This window comes from Poecilia reticulata, linkage group LG14, assembly GCF_000633615.1.
Source record: "Poecilia reticulata strain Guanapo linkage group LG14, Guppy_female_1.0+MT, whole genome shotgun sequence".
NCBI lineage: Eukaryota > Metazoa > Chordata > Actinopteri > Cyprinodontiformes > Poeciliidae > Poecilia > Poecilia reticulata.
Window position 1 is genome coordinate 24,261,843 of NC_024344.1, and position 12,713 is coordinate 24,274,555.

The 12,713-nt window shown below is 39.3% G+C and overlaps 1 protein-coding gene across 3 annotated transcripts in view; it reads left to right on the top strand.

Annotated features, from left to right (window-relative positions):
- The window catches only part of emsy (EMSY transcriptional repressor, BRCA2 interacting), a 23,585-nt gene extending 16,953 nt beyond the window's left edge, over positions 1-6,632 (top strand). For 2 of the 3 annotated variants that reach the window (XM_008428524.2, XM_017308700.1), the window contains exons 17-20: positions 130-296; positions 2,309-2,893; positions 4,098-4,496; positions 5,724-6,632. In XM_008428524.2, the coding sequence (XP_008426746.1) occupies positions 130-296; positions 2,309-2,893; positions 4,098-4,496; positions 5,724-5,906 (1,334 nt within the window). In that variant the 3' untranslated portion in view covers positions 5,907-6,632. The remainder of the gene's footprint in view (positions 1-129; positions 297-2,308; positions 2,894-4,097; positions 4,497-5,723) is intronic. The other variant, XM_008428525.2, reaches the window with a different exon arrangement.
- The last annotated feature ends 6,081 nt before the right edge of the window (positions 6,633-12,713 follow it).

The following is a 12,713-nucleotide window of genomic DNA, read 5'->3' on the forward strand; positions in this document are numbered from 1 at the left end:
GTGTGTGTGTGTGTGTGTGTGTGTGTGTGTGTGTGTGTGTGTGTGTGTGTGTGTGCGTTTGTGTGCGTATGAATCATGTCATGCCTTTCATGAAGTCATCTGACCTGCCTGACTGTGGATTCACCGCAGGTAAAACCAGCAGAGCGGGGGCGCCCTCACAGGATGGCGACGCCATGATGTCGTCCACTCAGCTGCTAGGGAAGCCTTTCAAAAGCAGCAGCCAGGTTACCGTGGTAACGAAACCTGCCACAGCCGCTGCCTCTTCCTCCTCCTCCACAGCCGCAGCGTCTCACCTGGTAAGGGTGGGAGATTACACAGAAGTTGTTGGTTTAATATGAGCCGTCAGGGATTATTAAAGTAAAAGACAGGACTATTTTCAAGCTTTTCAGTTCATTTTTGTAGCATCAATTCAGAACAAATATCTAAAAATATATGATCAAAGAAATAGTCGAGTTTAGTTACAAATAGTTAACATCTAAATATTTAATACATTTAGATAAAATAATTTTGTTACAGCCCAAATCAAGTTATTATTAGTCATTTATAATGATTTACAAATATCCTTGCTTTTCATTTCCTTACTAGTAAAACAAAAGAGAGATTTTGTGAGCATAAAAATTAGGTTAAGGGGAGCTAATATGCAAAATTTATATTTAGCATGTTTTTTGTATTTTCGTTAAATGTTTTTGGTGTCTGGAATATGAGCCATTTCATAAGCCTACTCATTATTGAGTCACATTGCGGCAATACCTACCAACTCAAGCAGAGCTTCAGCATGTGCTGCAAGTGTTGTACAATGGCTGCTGGAAAGACAAGCGTTTTGTTGTTGACTTACTATTTAGAAACCACTTGTTGCATTCTTGCAATAAGAGGCTCAACTTCTGCTTTTCAAAGTTGTACGGTATATAATTGTACATCTGAGTGATTTTCAGGTGTGAGTTGGGGGGGGCGTGGCCAGCAGCAGGTTATTTGGATTTAAAGTGACAAGGTGCCCTAAAACATCTCATTCTGAAAATAGGCATAACTGAGCAGACTAATCTCATTATCTAAGAATGATTTTGAGCAAAAATGTATTTAACATGTTTTGTATAGTCCATAGAGCTATCCTACACTGCTCAAGCATATTATGTTACTTTTAAAATATGGTTTTACCAAGAAAGGAACTCTAAAATATTTATTTATGGCCAACAGTTTCATTTTCCAGAACAATAGAGGTGAACATGATTTTGGCTAAATTTGTCAGAACTACAAAACGCCACAAACCAATCAGTACAGTCCACACAGGAAGCACATTTCTGCTTTCAGGGGAACTGCTTCACCACTTCAAATGATGTACTTTCATTATGGGGTCTGTGAATCACCATCTGTGCCAAGTTGAGAAGAAATAGGCGAAATATATAACCTGTAGTTATATATATATATAAGTATACAAAAAGGGACATCTCTGCAGGGTCATAATATTCTGAAATATATCCTGAAGATGTAAAGCTTAAAAAGGCAATTTTACCAAATTCTGAGTGAATTATTGATATTTTAGGAGTAGAAATAATATTAGCATGATGGCTGGATAAATAATAGAGCATTCAAAAGTCAGAACTTGTACACAGAAATCACTAGATGTAAGAGGCAGTGGTGCCCCCAGAAAATGTTCATAGGGGTGGCCAGACAAGGCAAGTAAACATTTGAGGGGGGAGACGGCTACAAAAAAAAAAAAAAATATATATATATATATATCATTTGGGGGGTTTATATTTGTCATTATTAAAGAAAATGACAATGCCTCTCTACATCATAAACATGCTTTTCTGGGGATGGCCAGCATTTTTAAAGAGGGGGCCCGAGCCCCCCCAGACACTTTTTGGGGTGCCACTGATTGGAGTGTATCTCATAAAACAATTTTATTTGCACTTCTTCACCGTTTTTCAAATGAGCGTATCAATAAATACCAATAAACTTGAAAATCTGATTAAATACAGTTACTGTGTGCAGTTTAGTGATCCAACTGGTGTCCTAAAAATCAGAATACAAATGGGTTTGTTTCTCTAAAAGTGTTTGTGTGGTTATGATTGCTGTGCCATGCAGTCACAACCAAAGTTTCCAAAACATTTATTTATATATATATATATATATATATATATATATATATATATTAAGTTATTATCACAATGGCACCATAAAATATTGCAATAAAACTTTAAGCCCCCTAGTCTGGATAATTGACTATCAAATATGGGGATGGCTAGCATTTTTAAAGCGGTAATATTTGATTGCTTCTTGTTTGTTTACTAGTCTGGTTGCTTATTTTCAGCCTGCAGATCACGGCAAAACGGAGCCGGTGGTGGAGGTGGCAGAGCTGGAAGGAGACACTCTGGACCCCCAGACCGGTTTGTTCTACCGCTCCAACAAGGCTCCCTCCGATCCAGTCAACCCACCAACTCAACCTGCAGCAGCTCAGCCACCGCCGCCGCTGCTCGTGAGCCAGGCAGAAGCTGAGCCGAGTCACCCCGTCTCCTCCCCGACCCAGCAGCAGCAGCAGCAGCCGCCACCGCCGCCCCCACAGCTGCAGAGCAAACCTCAGGTCAGCCAACCTTCCTCGTCAACTCCTCCTCTCATTAAGAAAATCCCCAAACCACAGGATCAGACCGCGCCCAAACCTCAACCCTCGTCTCTAAGCCCTCACAAAGACAGAGCGGTGACCGTACCGACCCAAAGCGTGGCAAAGACCCCGACCCCGACCCCCACCACACCAACCAAGACCCCGGTTACACCACAGCTCCCGAAGCTGCAGCAAGCGCCGTCGTCCCACCACAGGCCTCTGCATGCCCCAATGTCGCACCCGCCACCGCTGCAGGCACACCACCCAGTCAGCACAGAGAAACCCGCCTCCAGCCAGGTGAGTGAATTCCCAGAGGCAGCTGACAGCCGCACTTATTTACATTCATTAGAGTCACGTGAGGTGAGCGGTGTGTGTGTGTCACAATGCTGGAGTTTCCCTAGATTCCTGCTGAAAACAATAAATCCTTTTCATCTTTTTCTGGAATTGGAAACTTGGGAGAAATTTATGGCCTTGTTATACAACATTGTTTTGCTACAACCACAAAATGCAATGTATCTTATTAGGAAGTAAGGAGTAAACCAACACAGAGGTGAATAATTGTGATGTGAAACAGATGGTTTAACTTTCCCCCCCCCCCAAATAAAACTTTTAATATTAAGAGAGCATTGATTCCCTCAACTCTGATACCCCTAAATAAAAACAATTACCTTCCAATGTTATTAGTAAATAGAAGAACAGCTGTTATGCGAAGGCCTCATAGTTTTAATAGATAACAACCAGCATTATAAAGACTAAAGCTGATGAATTGTGATGAATTGATTATTGAAATAATCGTCAACTAATTTCGTAATCAATCATTAACTGGAAATGTACAGATTCAAAAAGAGTAGTGATTAAACCAAAACTGTACAAATAAAGCATATTTAGCATTTGTCAGTAAATGTGGAATTAATCTCTTAATACAATATTTTATAAATAGTAATAAATAGTCACCCGATCAGCTCTACAGTGTATTGATAAGTAGAGATGAGAAGGCTGAACTTTCACGTGTTGATGTTAGAAGTATTTTTTAGCTGCAGGTAAAGCCTTTGCTACAAATGGTCAAACCTTCACCAAAGCATTGATGTGCTCAGCATTGCTGGTGCCACCAATTTTATCAGCTAACAAAGATTGGTGGCACCAACTAACTTACTCTTTGGTTGCCTAGCAACAAGCTGTTGAGTAACTTGTACGGTAACGGTTCCAAGTTTCGCCACCATGCCTATAACTGCTTAAAAGTAAAAAAAAAACGGGGTGGAGTGGAAACTTTGGATAAAACGGGAAGTGTCACGCCCCAGTTTAGTAGTATTTCATATATTTCAAACAAAAAATAAATCAAGTTATCGATTGATATGAAACACTTCTATCGTGCTATGTTTTTCAGCCATATTTGCAGCAATACCAATATTTTAGACCCTCATTCCTCACCAATTTAGTTACAGCATCACTGTAATGTAATAAACTAACGTGGTGTGTCTGATCCTAAATGTCTCTACCACAGCAGCCAATCATCACTCAGAGTGCCACCGTCACCAAGATCACCTTTGGCAGCTCCCACCACCCTACGCCGGTGTTTAGCAGCGGCGAGGCGGCTGCCAAGCTGCTGCCGGAGTCCAGCTCAGGACCTTCAGGGGACAAGCCATCGGTGTCAGACATCCTCAAGATCTCCATGATGGAGGCGGAGATCGACCCCAGCACGGAGCCCATGGTGGTGGATTCCTCCAGCGACCGCGGCCCTCTGGGGAAGACCCTGGACGTCCAGTCCGTGTCAGGGACGCTGGACTCGGGTCAGTTCATCAGCAGCTCTGGGGCCGGCATGCGCCACGCCAAGCCCCAGCAGTTCAGCTGCGTGCAGGGCCTGGCAGCACAGAGTAGCAAGGACGACCTGGAGGTCATCGAGGTGAGTTTCTGGTTACTGAGCGGCGCAGGTAATAAATCACCCGGCCAGAGCCTGTCAGCATGTCTGTCACATACTGACTTCTGCACGGAAACCTTGTAGAAAACAGTCGGGTAGCTACGATGCTGACTGGGAAGGCTGGCTGCAGATAAATCATGTTGTACTGCAGAGATGGCAGAAGAAGTGTTTATAGATGCAGTGTAAAAATAAAAGCTCAGCTCACTTTTTTTTAAATGATCATCTCAGTACCAAATGTCAACCATGTTTCATAGCAAACCATCATCATCAAAAATCATTCGGACATTTCTTAAGCAGTTAGTTTGTCAAATAAGATTCATCCAACAAGTGTTTTCTTTTTAGTTCATAAAATTTATTTTTGAGGTCAAAGCTAGACTTGTTTTCCTTCCTGCTGTCTCCCATAACTTTTCAACTGTTATTTATTAATTAATTGAATTGTGGATAAACAAAGGTTAAAACAAGTTATTTATTAATCATTCAGTCTTTCATCCATCCAACTAACTAACCAGACATCCATCGATTCACTCATTCTCCCGGCACCCTGCCATCTATCCATCCATTGGTTCACCTTTAGGACAGTCCAACTGTTTATACAACATCCAAATATTCTTCTGTGAACCAATCTATCTAACTGTTCATCCATCTTGCTCTCCATCCATCCAACTGTCCTACATTCTACATCCATCCTGCCGTCTATCAGTCTAATGTTTCATTAATTAAGACAACTGTTTAATCATCCACTCCTCATTCTGTCCTTCATCCATCCTGTCATCTTTGAATCCATCCTAATATTGTTCATAATCTCCCCATCCATTCATAAAATTGTTTCTCACACATCCTGATGTCTATCAATCCATCTATCCAACTATTAATGAATGAACATGGAACATTCATTCACGTTTCTATCCTTCAGTCCATCCGACCATCTACCCACATAAATGTTTTTCCGCCATCTGACTATTCATCCAACCGGTCAGCCGTTCATCCTCTGGTTCTTCCAAGTTCCAGATTCAGCATGTAGAAATATCTGCTATAAATTCATAGTGATGGCAACCAAGAGAAATCCTGACATGAGTCATGAAAAGTTTTAAATGTTTACAGAAAAATTGATGGTAGTCTCAGTTTAATTTTGCACCATGAAAGCAGAAAGTCAGTGTTAGCTCATGGTTGCTGTTGGCAGATCCTGAACTGGAGCCTCTGTGATCCATACAGGTGATCCCTCAGTTCTCCATCCTGCCAGACTCCAGCCAGTCTAATGTTGTGGTGGAGCCCAGCGGCTTCCTGGAGATCACCAACTACACCAGCCAGCAGCTGGAGGAGGACAGCCCCATGGAGCAGGAGGTGGACAGCAGCAATGATGAAGCTGCGGCTGCCAGCCCCGCAGAGCAGCCGTAGACGCTCTGAGGCAGGGACTCCGGCACTTCTTCACTTTCAACCAGCAGACTGATGATCCGTTTCCAGCTCAGACCCAGCAGACCGTTTAGTTTCTTCTTGTAAAATATTAGTTTGTTAGTCTTCTCTCTCCACAGCTAACGGCCCATGTGGTTTTTATTGCTGAACATGTGAGCGAGGTGAAAGGATTAGCTTTAGTTCAGAACAGCTGGAAAACGTTCCAGCGTGTCAACTTACCCGCAGAACTTTGAGACCTTTACACATTTATAACCTGGAGCTTTTCAGAATATTTGGGTCCACTTTGCATCATTTCAGAAACACATACTGTGTTTGTGTTGACAGCAATCCAAAGCGACTCCTTTCTCATCAGATAAACTGTATTTTTATCCTGACTGAATTTGTAACCATAAACTTTGACACGTTTGGGATTTAAGGATTCAGAAAAGGGAACAAAGCTGGAGCGAATTTAATTCAGACTCGAAGCAGATCCAGAAAGAGGCCTGGAGGACAGGTTCTGTCCAACTGATGTTTTACACAAACAAGAAGAAACAAGCGATTGTACCATCATTTTGTTGTTAAGGTGAAGGAAAAAAAAAAGCTGCAGCGAGAAGGTATACATTTATCTTGGTATAGTGTTTCAGCTGCATTTCTTTTCTACTTTTTCAAAATAGAGGATTAGCTGTGAGAAATCATTTACTCTGCACAATAAATCAGCTGAATAAAGCCTTAGTTTGTTTTAAATGATCAATTTATTTTCACATATAAAAGGCAAAAGCAGAAAGTTTTACCCAGAGGTTGACTTACACGAGCATTTCTATTGTCAATACTTAAAGCTCCTTGTGGACGTTCAAGGATCTTTTGTTAAGCCTATGATTTCTCATTTTGGCTTTCTACATTTTGAAACCTCTGCAGCAATAAGCTGGTGGAAGCAGTAAAGTATTTATTCTTTTATCATTTTATTAATCTAGTGGTGAAAACATTTTGAAAGTAAAAGTTTGAGACCCTTTCCCCTTGCAAGATAACCTGTCACACTCTTTTAAAAGTTGAGCACTCATCAGAAAATGATCTTTTGCACAGTATATTTGTGTATGTATTGTTCTTGTTCCAACCATTTTTTTGCAGAACAGTTCTGCAACATTTATAATTCACAGAAACAATTTTGCTTCCAGTCCAGCTAAATAAAACTAGTTTAAAGCTAGTCTTGAAAAACTAGCTTATGCTTTTTAATATCTATTATTGAAAATTTTATATTAACCACAACTTTTACTAAGCTGAGATTTAAAAATAAAGACAAACATTTTAAGGTGGTATACATTTTTCTCTACAGTATATTTGAGCAAAATTAAGTTTCCAGCTGTATGACAAGAAAAAAGTAGTTCTAAAAAGATGATACCTTTACTGCCATTCTGTTGTGGAAATTCAATACATGTACATTGGGAAAAATACAAAATCTGCATTTATTATTACAGCTCTATTTGAAAACATTTGCTGGTTCTTTATCAGTTTTAACCAGATATTAAGAGCCACAGGGTACAGATCGCTTGGTTAGCCTGCCTTTTGTTTTATATCTGCAAAAGACAAGTCGGCAAGGAAAGCAGTCAGACCAGTCATAAAATCCAGTCATAAAAGCTTGGTTTACCTATTTGGGAAAAAGTTTAATAATTTATTTATATTCCCCTTCTTGAAAGTACAAGCTGCGTTAATGACGTCCACAGTCAACATCACCTCCATCGCAGTAGTCGGGGGGGGGGGGGGACTATTTTCTCTCATCAGTTGCTAGCTTTGTTAAAATGCAGCAGACGAAGAAGCATGCGCAAGAGACGGTGTTAAGTGGAGCGCAGTCAGCTACATTATACATAAGTTGTACGCTGTATGATTTCGTTGCCTCAGAAAGAGGCAAATATAACTCTACACAAGAACTAAAGCAATACAACGCCAATGTTTCACTGAAATAAAAACGTTTTGACGTTTTTATCAGGTTTGACGTCATTAACGTTAAACCTCATTAACACGAATGTTTTAATGGCCATTGTTAGCTAAACTATAGCTAATAAAAGTTTCGCCACGACGGAAAGTTATGCGTTTTACCCTTGTAAAACATACTAAAATAAATATATACCGCTATAAAAACAAAAATAAGAAAGCTCACCGTTGAGGGGCCGTTTAGGACAAAATCTGTTTTGTCTCACACACTACGAAAGACTTACGCACACTCAAAAAAATACTCAAATTACGCATATACACTACTAAAATGTCACACACGCCCACAAATTTTCTCCTACACGCATACACAAAATCCTCCTCAAGGACTCGTCGGTTCACTTAGCGCTCTACTCCGGCTTTAGAGCCGAAGCGGCGTTATAGCCGGCGTTACAACCGGAGTAAGCGACCTTATAGCCGGCGTTAGAGCCGGAGTGAGCACCCTTAGAACCAGCGTTAGAGAGTAAGCGGCCTTAGAACCGGAATAAGCCCTAGGTGAACCTCCAAGCGCTTGAGGAGGGAGAGGTAGAGAACGGCTGGCCGAAATTAACGTTCATAAATCGGATTAACCTTGAGCTAAACGCCGCTTACACTGTGGAGCTCCAATATCTAACTTGAAGCTAACTTCACTGTGGTATAACGCATGCGCGATCTGATCTCCAAATTATGCCCCGCCTCTYCCGTGACGCCTCTCACACATACAAAACTGAGTCTCTCACATACAAAATAATGAGTCTATATTTTATTAGTTTATATGTGCAATCTTAGTCTTGTGACTAAGACAAAAAAATTGTTTGCGTGTCTGATATTTTAGTAGTGTATGTGCACAATTGTAGTATTTTATGTATGTGTGAGAGAAATATTGTGTGCGTGTGCGCAATTTTAGTATTTTGTGTGTGCGAGATGTTAGTACAGTGTATGTGTGCGAGAAAGATTAAATGTGTGTGCGTGTGCGACATGTTAGTGGTGTGTATGTGCAATTTTGGAATTTTGTGTATGCGTGTGGGAGAAAATTTGTGGGCGTGTGTGACATTTTAGTAGTGTGTACGCGCAATTTGAATATTTTTTGAGTGTGCGTGAGTCTTTCGTAGTGTGTGAGAGACAAAACATAGATTCTGTCCTAAATGGCCCCTCATAGTTTTCACTTGTATCGTTTTCTTTCCGAAGTTGGCACACAAACCAGCAACCATTCCCTCCGCTCCGGTCTCTGCTTGAGTTCAGTTACGGTAAGGAGGGCGCGAGGGTTGTTATGGCAACATGTCTTGGGATAGCTGCATATGGCAGCATATACATGAATACGAGTAGCAGGCTGTGTTGTTGCCCAAATTTACGTCTGTAAACAAAAAGATAACTAAGTATGTGTTCTATAATCCTGACACAATTGCCGATATTTTAGAAAATTGGCAATAATCGTCTAATTTAGTATGTCTACATCTGAATTCAAAGCAACAACTCCGCAGATTTAATTTTTAGGACAAAATTTAACTTCTACCTATGTTTTGTCTAAATTCTGTTACATTAAGTTATGTTTCAGTGACTTTTTGATGAAGGGTATTTTAAATTGCTTTTTATTATGAATTTGGGGATCAACGCTAGGGCTGCACGATATCAAGGAACTCCCTTGTTGTCTTAGCATTGCTGAAAATTGTGATGATGACTTCAATTGTGATTAACCAACCCTTCCTGACTTACACTCTCATAAAAAACCAACACAAGTTGAGGTGGTTTCAGGTTACATCTTCCTTATCTGCAGCTCTCAGTCATCTTCCTGGGAGTTTTTCAGTAATTCACACCATGGGACATCTGATCAGAACGACTCACATGGCATCATTAGGGAGGTTTTTGGAATGTCGAGCAACAATAAACCAAACATTGAGCTGAATAGAGGCAACAGCCAGTATCGCATGTATCCTAGATGCTCCATGAGTCGCCTCTAATGGTCCTGTTGTGATATTGTTCTTACTACCAATACTCTTGCTTCTGGAGTACAACTGGACAAGCTTGTTGAGAATTTAAATGTCTTCAAGAAACAATAACATCAGTTTGAAAAAGAAGATAATTTCACTGATTCTCAGCAAACTTAACTCAGAAAGGAAGAGCATCTATTATTTAAAGTGCATGAAAAAAGTCAGAATTTAAAGCTGCTATATTATTATTAATCAAAATGGGAAGTTAAGCAAGTTATATCAAACATCTAAATATCTGACCGACTAAGACAAAACATGTCTCCATCTTAAGAAAGAAACACACTTGACGCATCTCTGCATGTTTTTTCTTTTGTCAGGCTTAAATTTTCAGATCAAAAACCTATAAAAGTGCAAAATGCATTTAAACACTTTTAAAAATTACTCGGACTTCATTTAACAGATAACAAAACATGAATCATATGAGAGAGGTTTAATTTTAATTCTCCTTTCACTTTATTTCCCTTTGGGATTAATAAAGCATTTTTGAATTTTAATTTGTTGCTTGTTTTTTTTGTTTATTTCCCTGAAGGTCTGAAAGTGATGGCTTCTGGTTTAAATATCCAAAATTAATCAAACTTATGACATCGAGTTAACAGGTTCAAAAATGTTACTTTCAGACTCTTAAAAATATAACATATCATCTGGAAATAATAAAAGCTGATCCTTAGTTTGCCTTTTGCAGGACATGACAACTAATTTGAAATGCAGAGTAGTTTTTGTCCAACTGTTTGCCACCTATTCTTCATTTCAACTTCAATCACTAAGTGAAGTTTAACAGACTGCAGTTAGGGATCATATATTTACTTAAACCTGGCCTGAAATCAGCTTCAGCAGCCAAAAATATATTTAAGAAGTCTTGAATGCACTCCTGCTGAGACTAATAAAAACATATTTACTGCCGTGGAGAGAGCGGGGTTCATAATGGTTGGAGACTGTGAGCTTGCTGTCAGAGGTTTGTTGTCTCAGCTTTCTTGTAAAAACCTCACTGCACACTCCATGCCGGCGTTTTTCCTCCTCAAGCTGAAAGTGATCCAGCCTGCAGAGGCTGATGGGTTGACCTCAACCTGGACACATGTGGCTTTATTTAGGAGCATGCTGACTTATCAGCCTGCAGGCCTGAACCCCTGCTTGGAAAACGATGACTGAGTCTGACAGAACATCGCACACTGCTGCTGACTCATCTGAACAAGAAAAAACTACGCAAGATTGGTAAACATTTGCAGCTGGAAGCGTCACAAAAGTTGAGTCAATGATGTACCGAATGCCTATGTTGCACGCAAATGCATTAAATTTCCTGTTTTTTAAATTTTGTAAAAACTATTTCGTCCTTTCATGTCACACGTTTGCAATTTTATTCTGTGTTAATCGAACATGAAATTCCAATTAAATATATTTACATTTGTGGTTCTATTGTGACAAAATGTGAGCATGACAACAAAATTCTCTCGATTTATGAGAAATAAAAATAAAAATAAAAACTTTTGAAATGATCTCAAATACCCAAATACATTCAAATTAAAAAATTCAAATTCAAACATACTCTATTGATAATATAAAATGTTCTTTATTTCCTGAGTAAAAGTCATTTCTAAAGGGAAAGGAAAGGAGTCTTCCACCTACTGTAATCTGCTTTACTGATTCTGATGCCACTGAATGATTAAATTAACTAAATAAATCATAAAATCTGTAGGTAGTTTAAAAGTAAAATTTAATTAGAAAAAATATCCATTAATGTTTCTTAAGATTTTCACCAACAGATGGGCTTTTAGTTTAGTGTGAAATGTGAAACTAATGCAGTTACTCGTGCTGCAGTGTGTGCTAACCAATTATTTAGATTAATAAAGAAACTATTATATGTCTGCTTTTCCAAACAAACGAAACAGCTAACAGGAGAACGTCAGGGCTACATTGTGTGTTGAGTTACCAACTGTATGGTGAGTTTCTGAACATGCGAGTGTGAATAAAGCAACAGCGTGTTGGTGTATCATATGATACATTAATAAATTACAAATGAGTTCAGGCTTGACAAGTAGATTAAAATATCTCTCAGGTAAAATACAGCTGGAGACAGTTTGGTGTTTGGTGGTCTGTTACTCTGCAGGAAGGTTTGTGGGTGAACCGGATCACAGAACCAAGTAGGAGTTTCCTCCAGCAGGTCTGCCATTTGTCATGGGGGCTAGAGCAACATTCCTCCAGCTTTAGTTGACTTGATTTACTGTCTTTTTGTCTGAGTACAGGATTAGCTGCTTGGCCCTCCTCAGAAAGTCAGAAGTGGGCTTAGTCATATGGGGGCCCAAGGGTTAATACAGACAGGGGTCCCTTAATTTTCCTTGCTTGTCATAGCTTTTATACTCATACCTTTGTTCTTCAACAATGAAATATGACGGTTTATTCACTTGAGCTGTGAATACAACTGCTTTTAGATGCACTTCCTATTGGGCAGCTTTTAATGGAACCATGCCACGGTCTTCTCATTGTTATTCAGCCAAATCTGAATGAACTTCATAAGTCAGAATTAACATTAAAAATGTTAATTTTTAATTAACATTTTAATTAAAAATTAAAATTTTAATTTTAACATTTTAATAATCAAACATTATAGGATATAATCAAACATATCATTTGAAAAATCAAACATATCATTTGAAAAAAAGAAATCAGTTTGTTATTGTAATATTATTTGGCTAAACTGGATAGGTGCCGAGGCTAAGTTCATATAGCAATTCTTGATGCTCAATTCCAATTTTTGGCTAAAATCCTATTCTTTTCTGCGTGGTCGTTCATGCTACTAATTAAATGCTGCCGCTATCAGACTTCTGTAAACAGTTTACGTCTCCAAAACGGCCTGTATGCCCAGAAGAAT